The sequence below is a fragment of the Bombus bifarius genome, unplaced genomic scaffold, assembly GCF_011952205.1.
Source record: "Bombus bifarius isolate JDL3187 unplaced genomic scaffold, Bbif_JDL3187 scf7180000009150_frag, whole genome shotgun sequence".
Classification (NCBI taxonomy): Eukaryota; Metazoa; Arthropoda; class Insecta; order Hymenoptera; family Apidae; genus Bombus; species Bombus bifarius.
The window spans coordinates 725-21,297 of NW_022884932.1; the positions used below are offsets into that span (position 1 = coordinate 725).

General features: G+C 41.8%; 3 protein-coding genes across 3 annotated transcripts; 2 read left to right on the forward strand and 1 right to left on the reverse strand.

The window, feature by feature from the left end:
* The first annotated feature begins 200 nt into the window (after positions 1-200).
* Positions 201-1,649, forward strand: LOC117214095. The gene is made up of 2 exons (XM_033459945.1): positions 201-942; positions 1,336-1,649. Exons 1-2 carry the CDS (start codon positions 201-203, stop codon positions 1,647-1,649), a joined length of 1,056 nt encoding a protein of 351 aa, XP_033315836.1.
* A 9,884-nt stretch (positions 1,650-11,533) lies between these two features.
* LOC117214093 (serum factor response D-like) lies at positions 11,534-13,351 on the reverse strand. The gene is given in 3 exon segments (XM_033459944.1): positions 11,534-12,279; positions 12,282-12,336; positions 12,338-13,351. Coding segments are annotated over 3 exon segments (954 nt in total). The 5' UTR covers positions 12,524-13,351; the 3' UTR covers positions 11,534-11,566.
* Positions 13,352-19,036: 5,685 nt separating this feature from the next.
* Positions 19,037-19,601, forward strand: LOC117214092 (omega-amidase NIT2-like). Its single transcript, XM_033459943.1, has 2 exons — positions 19,037-19,326; positions 19,414-19,601. Exons 1-2 carry the CDS (start codon positions 19,242-19,244, stop codon positions 19,599-19,601), a joined length of 273 nt encoding a protein of 90 aa, XP_033315834.1. The 5' UTR covers positions 19,037-19,241.
* The last annotated feature ends 972 nt before the right edge of the window (positions 19,602-20,573 follow it).

Consider the following 20,573-nt stretch of genomic DNA (forward strand, 5'->3'; position numbering starts at 1 on the left):
CCAAGCTCTATCTTATAACCGCGCATTCGCGAACCGAATACAATCGCGAATCCTGCATCAAGTGTACTCATTGACATTAGAGTGAATAAACATTTATCGTTCAAGAAATCTGAGTTTTCCTTCCGACCCTATCACGACATACCACCTCAAATTGGTGACCCCGACGTGATTATCCCCGAGTGCTCGTGAAACGTAACACAATGAATCTAAATCAGTTCGAAATGACCAATAACGCCCACTCCGCACGCACGAAGGCCGGCGGGGACAACGCAGACTCGATTAGCGCCATTCTCCGCGTGCCACCGTTCTGGTCTGACGACGTCGACTTGTGGTTCAAGATGCTGGAAGTGCAGTTCGAAACTGCCCGGATCACTAGTGACCAAGAAAAATACCAGGTCGTCATCGCGAATCTCGACAAGTCGCACGCGAGATTAATTCGAGACGTATTCGACGCCGCACCGGCGACAGAGCGTTACGAGTACGTCAAAAAGGAGCTCATCAAGCGATTGGGAGAGTCGTACGCCAAGAGACTCCGACAGGTAATCGAGAACGAGCAAATGGGGGACAGGAAGCCCTCTCAGTTTTACCGTGATCTCAAAAGCCTAGCCACCAATTCGTTAGCAGACGATGTCATTTTCACCGTCTGGGAAGGTCGACTTCCACAGCGCATACGGAGCATCCTAGCCTCTGTACAGAACAACGATCCGGACTCCCGCATACAAATTGCCGATAACATTTACGAAGCCACCCTGGAATCAGGGCAGATCGCCGCGGCCAGCGCAGGCCGACTACCTGCGATAACCCTCCCACCTGGCCAGAATAGCGGAATAGGCGACGCCATGGCAGCCTTCGCCAACTTGGTCACTGAGCGGGTAGCGCGAATGGACGCCCATATGCGCGAGATGCGAGCGCTAGTAGCCGAGCAAAGAAGCAATGAACACCGTAGGGCACGAGTACAATCACGCTCGCGTACACGATCCCGCCGCCGTTCGCGCCCTCGCGATACGCTGCGGCAAGACGGGCTGTGTTACTATCACACACAGTTCCGAAAAAGCGCGAGAAAGTGCACACCCCCTTGCTCCTGGAACTCGGGAAACCGGACCAGCCGTCCGTAAAAGCGGCAAACGACGACGGTTTGGCATCTCGCCGCATATTCATAACGGACAAGAACTCGCGGATCTCCTACCTCATCGACACCGGCGCAGATGTTTGCGTATACCCGCGCAACAAGCTACACGGACACGTGAACAGAAGCGAGTACGAGCTGTTCGCGGCCAACCTGTCCCTACCTAAACCTGTCCCTACGCAGAGCATTTAAGTGGGATTTTACCGTAGCCGACGTCAAAACACCCATCATCGGCATGGATTTTCTAAGCCACTACGGGTTGCTCGTGGACCCGCGAAACAAAAGGCTTATGGATACGATAACACAGACGTCATCAAGGGGATACACCGCCACAACAGACGAAGCGTCCGACAAGACCGTCATCGGCGAATCACCATACCACCAACTCCTGGCAGAATTCCCGGACCTCACCCGCCCACCGATCTTCGGAAAAGAGAGAATTCGACACGGTATGCTACACCACATCGAAACTACACCTGGTCCACCAGTCTACAGCAAACCGCGTCGGCTTGCACCTGATTGACTTAAAGAGGTAAAAGCGGAATTCGAACACATGATCGAGCAAGGCGTGATGCGACCACCGAAAAGCCCGTGGGCATCACCCCTGCACGTAGTGCCGAAAAAGGACGGAAACCTGCGACCATGTGGCGACTACCGTGCGTTGAACGCCCGCACCGTACCCGACAGATACTCACCGCCACATATCGAAGACTTCGCGCAAAATCTGCATGGTAAGCGAATCTTTTCAAAAATCGATCTAGTCCGCGCTTACCACCAAATTCCGATTGCGTCCGAGGACATTGAAAAAATCGCGATAACAACGCCTACCGGACTTCTCGAAACAACAAATATGATGTTTGGACTTCGGAACATGTCAGCGGTTCGTCGACGAAATCATACGCGGGCTCGATATCGTCTACGCGTACATCGATGATTTTCTCATAGCCTCGGACGACAAAAACCAACATCGCGAACATCTGAAAATCTTGCTCAACCGTCTCAATAATTACGGCGTTGTGATAAACCCCACGAAATGCGAATTCGGCGTGCACGAAATCACATTCCTCGGATACTCGGTAAACCCCGACGGAATTAAGCCGCCGCCCGAAAATGTCGAAGCGATTGTAAAATTGTCGAAGCCCGCGAACGCCAAGCAACTACGTAGGTACCTCGGTATGATAAACTTCTACCGACGTTTCATACCGCAAAAACACTTAAGCCGCTCAACGACCTGTTAAAAGGCGCGAAAAAGGGCAACGCGCCCATCGAGTGGTCGGAGCAGTAGGAAAACAGCTTTCGCGAATCGCAACGTGCACTCGTGGACGCCACGATGCTGGCGCATCCGATACCAGGTGCGCCTATCAGCCTCACGGTAGATGCGTCCGACTACGCAATGGGGGCAGTATTACAACAACGCGCGAATAACCAATTACAACCGCTAGGATTCGCAACGAAATCTTTGACCCCCGCTCAGCAAAAATATAGCGCGTACGATCGCGAACTACTCGCGATATACACCGCAGTCAAACATTTTCGACACGCCTTAGAAGGCAGAAACTTCACAATATAGCGACAACCGTTGCCTCGGCCCTCCTCTCTACATAGATAGCTCGTTTCGGCGTACCTTCAAAAATAACGACTGATCAAGGACGCCAGTCCGAATCAAACCTATTCAATGAACTATGCCGGTTGCTCGGCATTAAGCATTTACGCACAACAGCCTATCACCCCGCATCCAACGGAATGGTAGAGCGCCTACATCGACAATTAAAAGCAGCAATAAAATGTCACAATACGAGCAACTGGGTAGAAGTCCTACCAATTGTTTTATTAGGCATAAAAACCGCTATCAAGGAGGACCTGAACGCAACGTAGTCGAAATGGTTTACGGTACTGGCATACGATTGCCGACAGAATTCTTCGTACCAACGAAGCAACGGGCCAACTCGGAATTCGCGAACCGTTTAAGGGAGCGAATAGAGAAAATCAGTCCTCACCCGATTACGCGACAGGGCGAGAAGAAAACCTTCGTGTTCCGCGAGCTCGAAACATCACCATACGTATTTATACGCCATGACGCTCCAAGCTCTATCTTATAACCGCGCAGTCGCGAACCGAATACAATCGCGAATCCTGTATCAAGTGTACTCATTGACATTAGAGTGAATAAACATTTATCGTTCAAGAAATCTGAGTTTTCCTTCCGACCCTATCACGACATACCACCTCAAACAAATAAATCAAAATTGTAAAGTATGTTATAAATAAAATCTGACTTCACGAGGTGTTGATCCCTCATAAAAGAAGTCTTTTATATCTCGCAGATGATTCATAACATGACGTCTACTTTAACTTGTTCCTTATACCTCCTTGTCGAAAAAGTTAATAGTTTACAAATTCGAACATTACATATGTGACGGAAGAAAAGAGAGAGAGAGAGCGTTTCGTCCCGGGACTACCGGTGGACTCGTCAGTAAGGCTATGCCCGGTAGTCCCTGCCTTAGACGTAGAGCGAGTCTCGCTAGGTGCGGTATTTATATCAATCGCTCGTATATTCGACCACTAGCGAGTTAGACAGACAGACTCGTTGTCGTCGTAGCCCTCTAGTGTTGGCGGTTGGTACCCGCGGTTCGACCTGTCGGCGTCCTATTGATACCGATCCGCCACACAGCCTCCCTATAGCGCTATAGCGTGACCCCAAAGCTATATAGCGCGATACAAGTTAGAGGGAATGACTCGTCGTCGATGATGGAAGGCTGATCGTCGCGGGGACGAGATGGTTGTCTCTCTTTCTCTGACGTGCTGCTGGAGATGATGCCCATGAACTATTGCAATGGCTACATCACTTCCTTGGCTTGGTCGTCGTCTCGTATCCGGTCACCTTGCTTGGCGTGTTCGTCGTCGGTGATTGGCTCCTTTCCTGACTCCTTCTCCAGAGGTGCGTGTTCGTCGTCGGTGGTCACCAATGAGGCGGATGAAAAGAGAGAGAGAGTTGTGCGTTTCGTCCCGGGACTACCGGTGGACTTGCCAGTAAGGCTATGCCCGGTAGTCCCTGCCTTAGACGTAGAGGGAGTCTCGCTAGGTGCGGTATTTGTATCAATCGCTCGTATATTCGACCGCTAGCGAGTTAGACAGATAGACTCGTTGTCGTCGTAGCCCTCTAGTGTTGGCGGTTGGTACCCGCGGATCGCCCGGGAGGTGTTGCGCCGCGTTGATGCCTCGTCCAGTGAGCGTCCTGTTGATACCGATTCGCCACACAGCCTCCCCCTAACGCTATAGCGTGACCTCGAAGCCATATAGCGCGATACAAGATAGAGGGAATGGCCCGTCGTCGATGATGGAAGGCTGATCGTCATGGGGGGGGCGAGGCGGCTGGCTCCTTCTGACTCCTTCTCCAGAGGTACGTGTTCGTCGTCGGTGGTCACCAATGAGGCGGATGAAAAGAGAGAGAGAGAGCGTTTCGTCCCGGGACCACCGGTGGACTCGTCAGTAAGGCTATGCCCGGTAGTCCCTGCCTTAGACGTAGAGTGAGTTTCGCTAGATGCGGTATTTATATCATCGCTCGTATATTCGACCACTAGCGAGTTAGACAGACAGACTCGTTGTCGTCGTAGCCCTCTAGTGTTGGCGGTTGGTACCCGCGGCTCGACCTGTCGGCGTCCTATTGATACCGATCCGCCACACATATCTACATAACATCGGCTATTATATTTGCCAAACCAAATTTGTTTTCTTGTAACATTCTGTGATTAATTAATGCTACAACAAACTTAATATAGAGTGTCACGTGCAAAATTTGCACGATAAATCAGATGACTACGATACAATCTTCAAATACGATCGTATCTTTCGTATACAAATTGATAGTTTCCACCTAACTGACAGATTTTTATACCCTTGGAAAAATAACGTCTTGACGAACAATTCACGCCAATCAACACCAAGAATGAATCACGCAAATTCTACTGGAAGTCCTCTATTCACTTTTTCGATTTATCATCAGCTGGAAACATCAAAATTATCGGCTGATGATTGGGAATTAATCGAAAAATAAATTACAAGCATTGAGACACGAGAGTGCCCGTTTCTTTCTCTATTTTTCTGTCTGCTTGTTGGAATATTAAGGCGCAGTCACGGCCCGCCAAATTTATTCCCGTTCCGTAGTGCCCTGTGTCGGTGAAAAAATTTGAAATGCCGGATTCGAAGGCGTGGAATGCCAACAGCCACGACAGAGAAGCCCTCTTCTCTCTTTCTGGTGGAAAGACGAACGGATGCACGCGTATGCTCGGACGCTCTGACGCACGAAGAACCGCCCGTGAACAGAAACCAGACACGCGTGTAACGTTAAACCGGGCTGTCGATGAAAAACGAACAAGACTTTCGCGACCGATGGGCGTTTTCAATGACGGATCGAATCGTTCAGTTTCACGGTTCGTTCGGGGTCACAGTAGCGTTCATCTTGGCATAAAAACGCGCTAGAGACGATTTCTCATACATTGGTTAAAGTTGATGTGTGTTTCGGCGAATTGTCGTTTGGAGGAGCGATACACCTAAAGAAACGCACATATTCATAAGAATCTACGTTTCGTATTCTTCGTATCGATTTCTTTATTTTTATTGGTCGTATCATGTTCGATGTAATAGTTGGTTTTTTAGCTAGTGAATTAACAAGATTTAATAAGAAATTTAGTACAAATGCTCCATGCGTCGTGTTTGACACGTCGTTGTTAAACTCTCATTTATAGGAAATTCAAAGCTGTATTTTCTCACCTAGCTTAAACCTTACGAACTCTTTTCACGCGTTTCACCCGTCATTGAACGAAACGATGAAAACGTTCATCCATCCACGTCTCTCCAGTAATAATCCAATTAACCTGTTTCCCCAATAAGTCGAAATCCGCGATCGAAACGTGAGATCGCGAAGAAAAATGCGCGCCTACTTTAGGATCGCGCCATCTAACAACGAAAGAAGAAAACTTCGTGAGCCAGCAACTACTTTGTCCAAAAGTGGCTTTATTCGAAAAGTCTGTTGTTCAGCGTGTTCGCGCCAGCAGCACCAGAGATCCCTTATCACGGACCATTTAAGTAATGAGCCGGCACTTAGCAGCGCCGCTTGTCTTTCATTCTTCTCGTGTCTCTGTGATCGTCGTCGCCGTCGTTGGTGTCGTCGTTGGTGTCGTCGTTGGACCTGTGTCATACTTCGGCTTTTTTTTCTTTCATCCTCGCGTCTCAGACTCGGTAGCGTGGTACGGAAGGAGGGACGGGCACCGAGCTTCGAGTGACAATGAGCAAGCGAAGAGGAACGGCCGTCTACTACTGGGACCCACCATTAAAGTTCGTGCTTCTTTCGGAGCACGTCTGCACACCCCAGGGCTCCTTCTCCTTCGCTAACAATGCCACTTTGCAAACTTCGCAGTTATCTTCAGCCGGACGACCTTCGACTGAGGCTTCCTAGCTGGCGTGCACCAGAGACACTGACCGAGAACCCTTTTGCTTTTGGTCTTTCGTTGCCAGTTGACTCATTCATAGGGAACACCATTGTCGGAGAATTAGTTTCAGAACGGAGGAGAATTGTTGGTGATCTTTAGTTAATTTAGAGCGGAAGGTTTCGTAATTTGTAATTTGTAGTTTACAACAGAAATTCCTATTGTTTATTAGGGAACTTATGCCGCAGTTCCTTACATTTGAGGGAGGTCTATGGTAGAAATTTTTATGGTAGAAAAATATCGTAGGAGTCAGCCTCCATTATTAATAATACGGATACAGCTGTGCATCTTTTACTTTGTAATTTTAACACGAAAATATCCGGTAATCTTCGGAGTATTTGAAAACATTTTGGAAACAATTAATTTGTTAACTGCGGAGTTTATTTCCTTACATATGGGGGAGAGGTCCATGGTAGAAATTTTTCAGGACCCGGAAAAATATCGTAGGATAATTAATTGTTAATAATACGGATACAGCTGTGTATATTTTACTTTGTTATTAATTTTAACACGAAAATATCCAACGATCTTCGGAGTACTTGAAAACATTTTGGAAACAATTAATTTGTTAACTGCGAAGTTTATTTCCTTACATTTGGGGGAGGTCTATGGTAGACATTTTTATGGTAGAAAAATATCGTAGGAGTCAGCCTCCATTATTAATAATACGGATACAGCTGTGCATATTTTACTTTGTAATTTTAACACGAAAATATCCAGTGATCTTCGGAGTATTTGAAAACATTTTGGAAACAATTAATTTGTTAACTGCGAAGTTTATTTCCTTACATTTGGGGGAGGTCTATGGTAGAAATTTTTCAGGAGCGCGAGTAACCCGGAAAATATCGTAGGATAATTAATTATTAATAATACGGATACAGCTGTGTATATTTTACTTTGTTAATAATTTTAACACGAAAATATCCAACGATCTTCGGAGTATTTGAAAACATTTTGGAAACAATTAATTTTTAACTTTTTAAAGTTTAATTTCAAAAATGCCTCTATGGGGTGAGCAGGTAAAATCAAGCAATAACGAATAAACACGTCGAACGTAGTTAAGTGGTTAAGAGCACAAGAAGACAGTTCTTCGCATACCCGTCGACACTCGGACTATTCCTTCTAGCTAAACAGCTCTCTAGGAGAAAATCGAGCATTCCAATTCAGCAGAATCTTGAATTGTCTGGAAGCCCCGGAAGCAAAGCAGGGGAAACAACCGTTGAGCGAAAGGACGAGGAAAAGAGAGAAAGAAGGGAAACGAGAAGCGTCCGGTGACGTTGCAATTTTAATCGTCCTCCGGTTATCTCTTCTGGGCACACTGCGATAGTGTGACACAACCGGTAATATTAACTTGGCAGACAGCTGTAAAAGTTAGTCGTGGTGATAACGTAGCATAAAGAATGGCTGTGTCCTGTGTCATCGAACGATCGATAAACCGCTAGTTATCAATGTCCAAGCTAGATCTATTGTTCAGAAAAGAAAACAAAGGATGGTCGACCACAGAAAACGGTACACTTTCTTCCCTAAAGGCCATTCTGCCAGATGTGGTTAATCGAAGCAGTAGCTCAGATGTAAACTGTCCTCTTCTCTTTACTCTTAGTTAACCAATAGTTGGGCGAATCACCAGAAATTTACAACAGGAGCCCCAATCGGTGACCTGAAAATTCTGGGGCCTGAATACCTGTCTAACGAACACCTGTCTACTTCGATCAGTGTTTGCGTTACCGTTGCTTACCACCAGCCAAAATAAATAATTACAAAGCATGATTTAACACTAACTCTACCAGGCCTGGTCAAAAGGCCGTGTTTCAACATTTAATTTAGAATTGTACAGTCATTGTTGTTTCTTCTCTTCTTCTAACTTTATGTAGATTCTTACGTTAACAAAAATTGAGAAATTGATTAGTCGGATAATATAAGAATTTACATAAAGTTGGAGGAAGAAAAGAAACAACGACGAACGCACAATTTCAAATTAAATTTTGAAACCGGTCATTTGACCGGGTTTAGCAAGGCTAGCCTTAAGATAATAAATTCGCACTCTTATAAACCGATTTATAGAATACTGCTCCCACTATAGTAAAATGAAATATACTATAAATAGACGAAGAATTTCATATGTTGCTTAAAAACGTTTCTCGCAAAGAACCAATCTTTAATCTAAATATATATATATCCAAACTCCGGAATATACTCTGCCCGTTCCCAAATCTCATTCTATGCTAATTTGATTATCTGAAATCGCAGTGCACGAGTTTCAAGATCGACAGCTAATTTCGTCCGTGTCCAACCTTCATTATTCTCTTCTTCTCTGTTATTTGTTCTCGAAACAAAAGTTACGATACGTCTCTGTAGTTGCATACATTACAATGTTAACGGCTCGTTCTCCAACATTTCGAACAGCTTGAACAAATCTCGTTCCAATGGCCTGCCAATCAAGCCTAGTTGTGGAATAACGCAACACGCACAATATCAGCCGCATCTTCGTAGTTTGGTACATTAAAATAGTCAATGGAATATAGTGGCATAGATTTGACTGCGAAATCCTGGGACACTCTATATAGGGAAAGGACCCTATCAAGGGAAGAACAAGATTCGAGTAAAACCTGATCGAACAGTAATATTCGTTGGAAAAACTTGTTAGATGGTAATATTTGCAGGAAAACATCGTCGCACAATTACGGTCACAAGGGAGACATGGTCACACGGTAACATTCGCAAGAAACTTTAATATGCCAATCACGCACAACGTCTGGATGCTTTAAGAAACAATGATCTTTCTATCTGCCGAAGAGCACACGACATTTTCCCACGCGAATCAAACTCGCCACGCGATAAAAGACCCGCCACTGGCCAAAAAACTGAGCGAAAGAAAAAGGACGGAATTAAAGAACCGAAGAGAAAACTCAAAACGGCGTGTCCGTTGAGGGTAATCACAGTGTTACGACCGTTCGCGGAGAGACGCGGTCGCGAGGAAAACGCGTCAGCGAGAGGCGTAAATTCTCGCTACGATTCGGTGAATCGACGCCGCGAAGTAGTCGTTCCCCTGTTTCGGTTAAGATAACAGAGGTGGTTAAATGAATATGACACAGCAGAGTAAGTTATATTTCACCGTTTATTCCAACAACTTATAACGAAGACAGTTACGCTGGTGCGTATGTACGAGATGAGTGAGTGACTGATCTATGGGTGTGTATACCCGGTTGCAGGATGTTGACCGTTCGAAGGATGTAAAATCAGTACTGTCTTGGGAGACGATGCTGTCTCGGAGGAAAGCTAAGGATGGGTGTGTCTAGCGCACGGGACCATCGGATTTGTTGGTGACGATTTTAGTTAGGAGAGTGAGGGAATAGGCTTCGTTGTTAATTGGTCACACGAAGGGTCTTAACCGCCCTCGAGAGAAAGTGGTTAGTGGGAGGAAAGTTGCAGCGTACGTGAGAAAAACTAACTTTCCCTTGTCACACCGTGGTAGACAATAGTCTTTGGAAATTCTTCGGAAACAGACGTTTGTTTGGTTTGAAGGACCTTTACTAGGAAATCTATGAGATTTATGGAAGGTACTTGAGACTGTTGAGGGTACGCAGTGAGTATCCGAAGACATCTGGTTGCCATCTTGCCCGCGGTGTGTGGCCTCGGCTAGGTAGAGTGTTACGCGACGTAACACACAGTGATTTGGCCGACGATTTCGGCCAATCTGCATAACTTAACGCGCGTTTCCATTCGCTAATAATTAGAGTCGGCGATGCTTACTTTGTCTCGGTCGGCAACGAAAAAGATAAAAAAGAAATCCGATTGACCAACGATAAGGGAACTTCCGAGCAGAAACCACAGATCCCATCTCGAGGAGTATGTATCGTCTTTAACGAGCCTTATTTTCGCTTTCGAGTTGCGTGTCACGGGAGGCGAGCATATCTATATTCCCTTTGTAACTTGATCTGCACTGCACTGTGTGTATTCGATAATATTTTTCGCGAACGTGCGTGCTGAATTTGCTGGGAGAATTATTAGGTAAAACGGAGAATATTGCAATTTCTACACAAAGGGCGTGTCACGATCTTTCAGCTTGGTCACAAATTAATATAGCGTAGTCTATATAAAAAAAAATCTTACTAATAAAATTATTATACGATTTCCTGCGTGCACGACGCTCGAGGAATAAACGAAAGTGTAATTTTCATTTTCAAGGTTCGCGTCACGAAACATACGCATTTACGGATACATCTCACCACACAGTATCGTATTGTGATTGCAGACACGTGTTTGATCAGTAAAAACGGGACACGCGGTCGGTGAACGCTTGCACGTCAAGTACAGGATGTGAATTTTTGCGTTTCGTCCTCCAGGCCGCGTGAGAAGAAACACTAGACAGGCCTCTGATATATCGCACGGGATACGGGACACTGTGTTTGTTCCAGACGCACACAGATAGGCCACGCATGGACGAATGAGAACTTATATTCCGGCACAAGGATAATCTTGATTGAGGATAGCGTCGCCAGATTATAGAAATTAATGGTAATCATCGTTCGACCGCGAATCCCGCGAATTCCCAGCTACCAGGAAAATGCTTGTTTCTCTTTTCTTTATCAATACCTAAGTAAGTTTGAAAAGTTACATGTATAACAGCAACAATGTAAATATGGATGCTGTTGACATTTAGGAGGGAAAATGTCGATGACTATGAGAGTCCTCTTTCCATCATATGTATAGCTCGGATTAAAGGATATTTGTATCTAAATGTTTATTTGCACTTTTAGAAGTTTCTCTTTGTGTATTTTGTTTGACTTCCGGATTTTCAAAGATAACAGTATCTTAAGGATACAAACTTTAAACGTACATACTTTTCACACCTTGTTCGACCTTCGGGTTGAGTAAAGTACGGATTATGTACAAAGGTATTTAAAGCGTTATAAATCACAGATTTACCCAACGTGGCATAAAACGAAAACTCTACTCACCAATGTCCTTGATACGAAGTCTTGACGAGTTTCACAGTGAAGAGGAACTGTATAGCGCACACGAGGAGACAGCAGAGGTTTAGGGAGAGGGCGAGTGCGCACAGCGCTAACGTCACCTCGTAGACAATCGTATACTCTTCCGGGCTGATCAGGCTACTCGGCGTCACCGTTAACGGTGAGATCTTCAGCAAGAAGATCAACGAGAGTAGCGCCAGTAACAACGACACTAGACACAATAAACCCAAACTGGTCAACGTCTCTTTCGCGCCAACCTCGTGGTCCTTGTGATTCCTTGACAGGGACGACGACCAGGAAGCGTTCAAGGGGTACGCCGTGGAACCGGGACCGGTTAACTGTCCCCCGGTAGTCGTACCCTGAAGAGCAGGTGCAGGCGAAGGTGTCGCCTGACTGGGTAATCTGGACAGTCTCGAGATATCAAAGCCTCCATTCGCTTTAGGTCTGCTGTCCTGGTGCAGCGGCGCCGGGGATATCACCCCCAATGTAGTCGACAGATTATTATTATTGTTATTGTTATTCCCACCGGCAACAGGACTGACGCTGTTCACAGAATGCTTCGACGTGAACAACGTGGACAGATTAAGAGCGTGCGAGTGATTCAATCGTTGAGAAAGATTGTTCACGCTCAACTGAGAATGATTCAAAGGGTGTCTGTGAGTGGAAGATGGCGTGGTGGCAGAAATAGATGCAAATTGGCTAATTGATGTACCACCGAGTCGTAAACGTCGACTCCCCGTCCTTGGCTCCCCCCCTGTCGTTCCACGAACGTTGCTGTTTTGGTTGTAATGATGGTGTTGCTGTTGATCCTGTTGGTGACCAGAATGATGGTGGTGGTGGTGGCCGCCGTGCAACGAGCCCGAGCTCGCCTGGTAGTCATTGTGCTCGTGCCTGGAGCCCGCTGACGACGGTTGCCCCGTCAGGATATGCTTCAGCATTACTCGACGCTGGAATGCCTGAGGAAGACTGCGCTTCTTCCTGCTCCTCTACATGGCGCTACGCGGGATTCGCTTCTGAGCACGTATTTCTCGTTGGAGGTTTCTTCTTTCTTTTCTTTCCCAGTAGAATTTTTACACAATTCTTTCTCCCTTTTATCATTAAATTACCTTTAATTCTTAACGACCTTTAATCTTTGTCTCTTCTTTCCTATATATATATATTTGTTTACTTTTCTCCGTAGCGAATTTTGTCTTTCTGACGCGGGATTAGGTTCCTGGACTTAGGGAGTTGCTACACGCCAGCTCCACCATGGCGACGGCATTCACTAGGCAGCCTACATAGCCACCTTTCAGCTTACGCTTCGGGACACTTTTGTCGCTGAGATTCTCCGCGATGAGGCATGAAAGCAGAGACCACCGTCTGCGGAGGTATGATTATTCTATTGTTCCTTTTAACGAGTAATCGTTTTACTCGAGTCCTCTTACTAAACCGTAAGTACAAAAGACTATTATACTTAGATAGGTACTTGGTCTCAAGAACCAACTTATTTTGGTCTTTCGATTAAGTTCTTAATTAAATGCTCAATTAGATATTCATAAATATATCTTCATAATATTTCCCTCATCTATTTCTTTGACATTCTAGCAACCTCGTTAAGACGTCCGCCACTTCAACTTCTATCTACAAGTGGCAAAAACTGAAGCTGACCTTCTTCATGGAGAAACATGCCGGAAATGGCATCCGCACGTGTGAATAATTATACTCAGTGTCCAGGTAGTTCTTTCGATCATCCGATAGAAGTCGTTTCTGTTTTTCAGAGTTCGTTCACGCCTCCAGAATGTAAAAATATCCAAGGAAGTACCATTAGGAAGCAATGAAATTCAGAGCTTCTGTGGTTATTCCTTTTTCTGATTGTTTCTTTTCTTTGCCCAAAATGGATGATTTCTATATCAAATTGTTTATTCGTATTTTTTTTTTAATATTCCTTGAGATTTTCAATCAACTCGATTTCGAATTTTTTACCACCCGATCTTCTGGTTGACGTCGTTAAGAAAGAGGAACGAGTGCACAGGAAGCATGGTCGGCGTGAGCATGATTAGATCCGGTCTGCCCGATGACCTTGCCAGTGATAATAGCGGTTCGTTAAGGTGGTTGCAGTCTTGGTTTGCTTCTGTTTCGATTTCCAGCGAACTCGTCAGCCGGCATGGCTTCCGAGATGCTCCCCCTGAAACAAGTCGAAGGGAAATAATTAATGGACTCTCTGTTCGATTGTACGTGGATGACAAGCTGACCGTAAAAAGAAATATACAAATACGATTAGAAAATATAATCCGAACCCCTTTCGGTTTGATCTGAAGGTTTCTTTTTCTAGATGGAACCAAAGATTCTTATCTGGTTTATGGTGAGCTAAGGAACTCTTTGAAAACAGCATTTATAACTTTCGAAAAAGAGACAGGTACTGAGTATTTCTTGCGCGAACAATTGAATAATTAATTCGTTCTCTAAATATCCTTATTTGTTGTTCCTAAAATACATAATGATTGGAAGCTTATTACGGGAAGCGCAATCAGCCGCTGATATCATTGAAGTCGAAACGCCATTAAAACCATATTACGATTCGCATGCGACATGCTCCATTCATGAAAACACAAAAGCAATAAACAAGTACAAATCAACGAAATAAATCCTCCGAGAACGAGACGTTACAGGAATTATACCATTGCGAGGATACAAAAGACTTGCTCATGAGCTACTTCCTTCAAGTAGTCGAGCGGTGTATTTTCCGGTCGTTAACTTCCATATAATGGGATATTAAAGAGTACGGACACAACGCTGCTATTTTTTAACTGTTCATTATCAAATTACGCAGCGGGAATCGTTGCAACGACAAAACTGTAACCGTACCTGCGTATCTCCCATTTAGCTGCGGTAAAAGCTGACTTATCTGCGTTTTTTTTTTCACTTCCTCGTTACGGAAACCAGGAAAAGTGATTCACAATACAGTTTCTAACTGTACTTCTCGCGATTCTTTCTTAGAAACAAGCAATTGCTTCTTTTCAATTTCCTAAACCTATAATAAAACAGTCCATTCCTTGAATAGAAATTAACTTTAAAACTTTAGGCGCATACATTGTACGTATCGTGTGTATGTATTTTGATTTGAAAAGAAACGCGGCAAACGCCTTTGAAAAGGCGTTAGGTTTTCAACACCTTAACTAACTTAATTCCAGCGAGTCGTAAATCTGCTGCATCTCCAACATCTGAATATCCATCTTTTACAATGACTTGTTCTCCAATTTATTAAAATTACATCTCTCCCGTTGCACCCACCTTCTTTAAAGGTTCCCGCGGCAGGTTGAACCCGCATCACGTATCTTCCCTCTTCCTTCCACCCCCTGTTCCCTTTCTCTTTCTATCGGGCGGGAAGAGCGGGAACGCTTAAAACGCGCGAATCACGCGAGCGCCTCACGATTTGCGAAACATCACGTGAAAATCACCGATCCTATCTCCGTGCGCGCGGTGCACCGTGGGGGTAACGATTAAATCGACAGGATATACTTTATTGGCTATTCCGTTATTACAGGCTGTAGCTGACGGGGAAATAGTCATTATGGATCGATGAACTCCATTGTAACAACGCACCTTCGAATTGCATCGGAAACACTTCTGTATTGCGTCCACCGTATAACCTATCATCGTCTGTTTAGGGTAAATCAATGGATCGGAAGTTACGTTTCTATGTTTCTTGCCCGTCAGTATAACACTGTGCAAGAGATACAGCAAGATCCTAAAATCATTCGAGTACAAGTAGCGTAAAATGGTCGTTTAAATTTCAATAAATTAACTATTCATACGTTAATTGTACGCGGTCAGGATTAAGGGGTACGGCGATGGAGAAGATTTTGTTAGCTAGATGTTGAGTAAATAATCGAAGATGATAATTTTATAAATGTTTCGTATTTATGATGATGGAAAAGATTTAATTTGAGTTACGTTACGTTTGAATAAGATAGACTTTTCCAAGAGTGGAGGATTTGTAGAGATAGTGGACGTAATAGTAGTATGATTTAATACTTGATGTGTCTTTTTTTTCTTTGACATATAGGTCACTGTGGGGAGTAATATTGATCTAGATATAACTATCTTTTCTGAGAAGTACGTATATGCTTATGGGAACTATGTTTGGTTAATCAATAGAGCCATTCCTTTGAGAAATTGAATGTAGAAGAATTCGACGATATTTTGCCTTGTTTCAATGGTACATCATTTTAAAGAAACGCCTGCGATTATAGTATATAATTGCACATAGGTATATGCAAAATTGCATTTTCAAATAATTAAATCAAAAATATAGATTTGTTAAAGATCTTTCCTTTTAATCAAATTCGTCCAACAACCCCATTCTCGTCAAACATAAAATGAACGGTGCCTTTCTCAAAGAAACAAGAAGAAAATTGCTGTCGTTCTAAAGTTCTTCTCCATTGCTAAACTACCGTTCGTGTTTCTAGTTACACTCCAATTATTCGATTGTAAGAAGCAAGCAATCCCTCCATCCAAGCGCTAGATATAGTTTCTCGAGTAGTTCTCTTCAATACCGTTATATCGATGAATTGTGAATATCAAGCGCTCGTCGTTCGAGGAGATTACCAATATTTTCTTCCTTAACAATATTAATTACGAAGTTTCGATACCGTTTATGACATTAAGATCTCCTGATAAAGTTGTATCGTTAAAATCTTACTGTTCCTAGGGAAAATATATAGTTAATATATATAGTTAAATATATATAGTTAAAACCGGAATATATATAGTTAAAACTTCCAGAGGAGCATCTCGCAGACAAATTATTGATTGTTTGTGTCGATTGACTGTAATCGATATTTGGTGCGTGAAGTTGTATGTTTCGTGAACCTGCGTTGATGCAGGGATTCTGTTGCAAATCATAAACTAAAGAGCCACTGGTCAAGGTGAAAGAGGTTCAATAAATCCAGTGTTAGTGTAATTTGACACTTTATGTGCACCGGGTGTATGCAAACAGAGTTTGATGTTCTGAACACCACGGTTGTAAGATTTTATTGAGACCCCAGTATTGTATCCGCACCGTGTGACCCTCTGTTGATGATTGCCCTCTCCACCAGCCGTTTAGTCTCATCTGTCTATCGTGCCTTACCGGCCAGGGGGTTTCCCTAACATCTGAGATATCAGATTTGCAGCTCGGAGAGGACAGATAATTCGGAATATCTCAAAGAAGGGCAAGGTACTGGCCGAGCCCCAAATCACTTACATAGAATTACTTACATAGAACAATCACTTACATAGAATTTTTTTTTCTTTTTTCTTTTCTTTTCTTTTCTTTTTTATTTTCTTGTTAAAATTATAATTAATTCTCACGTCGAGAATTTTCAGTTACTTTACTTAGTATTATGCAGTGTTAGCTGATTATTAATAATAAGTTAAGACTTATTATAGATAAATATAATTTACTCACATAGAATAAATTCATTTAATTAATTATGAGATTAATTCACTTACATAATTATGACATACAAGTAAATTTTATAACCACAAATTTTTAAATGTTATACTTTGAATCTGTTCTTACATTTAATTTTAATTTTAATTTAAAAAAAACCTTACAGCCAGTACCTCTAAAATATTCGATAAAAATTCTGATGAAACATTAATTGAAACATCTAAACGCAACAGAGAATGGATATAATTATACAATTTTCCAATATTTCAACATTCATTCATGTACACCGATTTTTATTATCACATTTGTTTCATATCTGAAGAATATGTATTTGTTGGCATCAAAATATTCTCTGTTTCAATCCTTGGTCATTTTAGATCGAGACTTCAAAATCTTCTTGATTAAAATTCTTAAATTTTTTTAAATGAGAATCATTAATTAGAGGACAAAAAGTTGTTTCAATTATCTGAACATTCTGCTATTCATACAATAACATATTTCATTTTAAATTAAAACGAGAATAAATACTATTGTGTATAAATTTAATAGAACGACACACGTGATTTGTAGTCAACACTGTGACAGTTTGTGCAATTACATTTTAATCGAGTGGAAACGAGAGCATTTTCAAATTTCTATTAACCAACGGTATTATCAATCAATTTTAACAATGATTGAAGGTTGCAAAATTAAATATAAAATGATTTATTAATAGCATACGTAGTGTTAAATTTGAAAACAAGCAGCGTATCTTTTAAGAATAATAAAGACACCAGAAAATAAAGATAATATTCTAATTACATTGCAAATTAATGAATAATTTAAGAAATGTATTTTTGTTATATTAATGTATCACAGATTCTAGGTAAAGTATTAATTTAATTTACTTATTACTTAGGAGATTGTATTTGAAATATAATTACAATTTGTAAGGTGTAATCAGCACACCTTTATGCTAGTAGATATTTGGTAGCAGTTCTCAAGTCTTTGTGCAATATAGCACAATTGAGTTTAACCGAGTTTAATCCCTTTGACCAGCCAGTTTCCAATTTCATTTATGGCATAATCTCCTGACAATTTCATGCCCTTCAGAAGAAACACAATGTCCTATTATCGTTTTGTGATCGTTGAATATGATCACTCTAGCGTTTTAATCTCCTTTCTATGTATGATGCGGGTATACCGTTTTCTGTTGTTTTTAGATTCAAGTGACGAAAACTTATGAAATGATATTTTAAGTTTAAACTGATCAATTAATTTAATTAATTGATTTATTGTAGCAACAATGGTAAATTGTTTAAATAGAGAAAGAAATTTACAACGAAAAATGTATGAATGTAATATTTGAAATCTAAAATGATAAATTATTGTGCGAAAATAATAAAACTCGCAATGTCAGCACATGGTCTCATTAGAACGTGTTTAACGAGCGTAGCGTAGGCGTGAAAATGAAAACGTTGAGGCTCTCGGTTGAGGTGTAAAACGTTGAGGTGTAAAAAGGCTAAATTCCTCATAAAAATACAAGAAATGAGAGGGAACGTTCGCCCTTGAACACATAAAACCAAAAAAAAAAAAATAGAAAAGGAAAAAAACCACAAATTTTAGTGAAGCTATTTTACTGAAACTTATTATATCATTTTAACAGCTATACATAAAACGTTGAATTATTTCCTTACGCGCAGAGCAATTTTATTTCAAATTTCTAGCTTCAGAATGATAATTACGTATTTGTAATTATCAACAAGCTTTAAAAATATGGAATATTCAGCCAGATGAAATATAGGTAAAGTATTTAGAAGAAAAAAGATTGAAATGTTTTATGTAAAACGATTAAATTAAGTGGTCGAGTTTGAAAATTTGACTCGGTTTAATAATTCAATGGAAAAATATTCGCCCTATGAAAAAAAATTCATGTTCCTGTCGATATATCGGCGAGGTGCTCCTCTACTTTCGACTGCTCTGCAATTCAAATGCAATACTCGAAGATACATGGCGAAAGAAATGGAAATTGAGTAATTTAAGGGAACCAATTACTCTCGCGTCGACGTAACTTCAAAATGTTTCACGTGTCGGTGTTTGCGAAATGAAGTTCGTCGTTATCCGATTAACACGCTTGCAGATGCGTTCTTTTTGTTGCAAAGTAAATGAACAAATTGTGAACAAATAATGTTTACAATTACATCAAAATTAATGTCCTAAACTTTACCAAGAATTATTAAAAGTCCCTGCGTATTGCTTACGTAATGTTGATATTGAGTAGTACCATACATAACCTCAACATTATGATACTTACAAACATCGCTAAACAAGTAGTGCGAACGATGTCGAGTAAGTATTCACTATGTAAAAGGTATTTATAGATAAAAAGTATGGGAAATATATAACCGAATGTATTTAACTTTTCCAACATTTTAGCATTTCGCTTGGCGTTGGTACAACTTGAAGTAAATGAAGTAAAACGCAAAAATGTAGAGCGGGCAGTTTCCTACATTTCTAGCGCAAAAGAGCACAATGCTGAAATTATAGCTCTTCCTGAATGCTTTAATTCACCATATGGAATACGTAATAATTTGTTTTTTCTCAATATTTTCCCATGTGTGTAACAACTATATAGAAAAAAGTAAAAGTAGACAAATTACCTTACCGTTTATACTTCCATAAAGATTGTGAATTGAGTCGAGAATATAGGATTTCCCCATTTTAACGCATGAAAGCGTTGATCTTGTGAGTTTAGCATATAAAGAGTTACGGCATTGAGTACTTCGGGCATCGTTAGATCTTGCATCTTGATCTGCAGCATGGAACGGAGGCGACTACCGTAAGCTCCTAGAGTTTCGGTCTCCGTCGGTCGTTCTCTGGACATCCTTATTAATGCCGTGGCGGCTGTCTCTCTGCCACCAAAACGCGAAAGGAATTGTTCCTTAAACGTTGGCCAGGAAAGTTTTCCACCGCGCACTATTTGTGAAAGCCAATGTGCAGCAGATCCCTTTAGGGCACGATTTAAAGCAGAAAGTAACACACTATCTTGCATCGGATAGTCTTTCAAAATCACATCTGTGTATGAGCACCACGCGAATGGATCAGCGCCCGTGCCTTCAGGATCAAAACGTGACAACGTTACATCCTTAGGTTCCATACTCGACTTTTGCTCCCTAGGCTGAGTCATCTGGTTCATGATTTTCATGAGTTGTTCCAAAGTGACACTTGGGCTTGATCCCACTTCTGATGTCGGGTTAACATTAGGATTTAAGGCGCGTAACGATTCTTCGTTTGAATTAGCCATTGTTTTACAAAACAGAGAATATATTTACACGAATAAACAAGGTTTTACAAATATTATGAATAATGAATTTTTTAAATGATATGATTGATTAACAAATGATAAATTAAATTATTAATTAGATTAAAGAATAATAAGTTTTATCGAACAATAAAAGAAACGAATAATATATCTTACGATTTACTAATTTAACGAATAATGAAAATTAACGATTGATAAATTTACAAATATTGAATTTAATTTACGCTATAAACAATGATCCGGGGTTCAAACGAATCCACGGTCAACGGGAAAA

Bases quoted from the DNA above. Each gene is read 5' to 3' on its own strand.
- LOC117214095 (XM_033459945.1), top strand. From the start codon at position 201: ATGAATCTAAATCAGTTCGAAATGACCAATAACGCCCACTCCGCACGC. The intron at 943-1,335 runs GTAGGGCACGAG...ATTTTACCGTAG, and splicing joins GCAAAGAAGCAATGAACACC to CCGACGTCAAAACACCCATC.
- LOC117214092 (XM_033459943.1), top strand. From the start codon at position 19,242: ATGTTGATATTGAGTAGTACCATACATAACCTCAACATTATGATACTT. The intron at 19,327-19,413 runs GTAAGTATTCAC...CCAACATTTTAG, and splicing joins AGTAGTGCGAACGATGTCGA to CATTTCGCTTGGCGTTGGTA.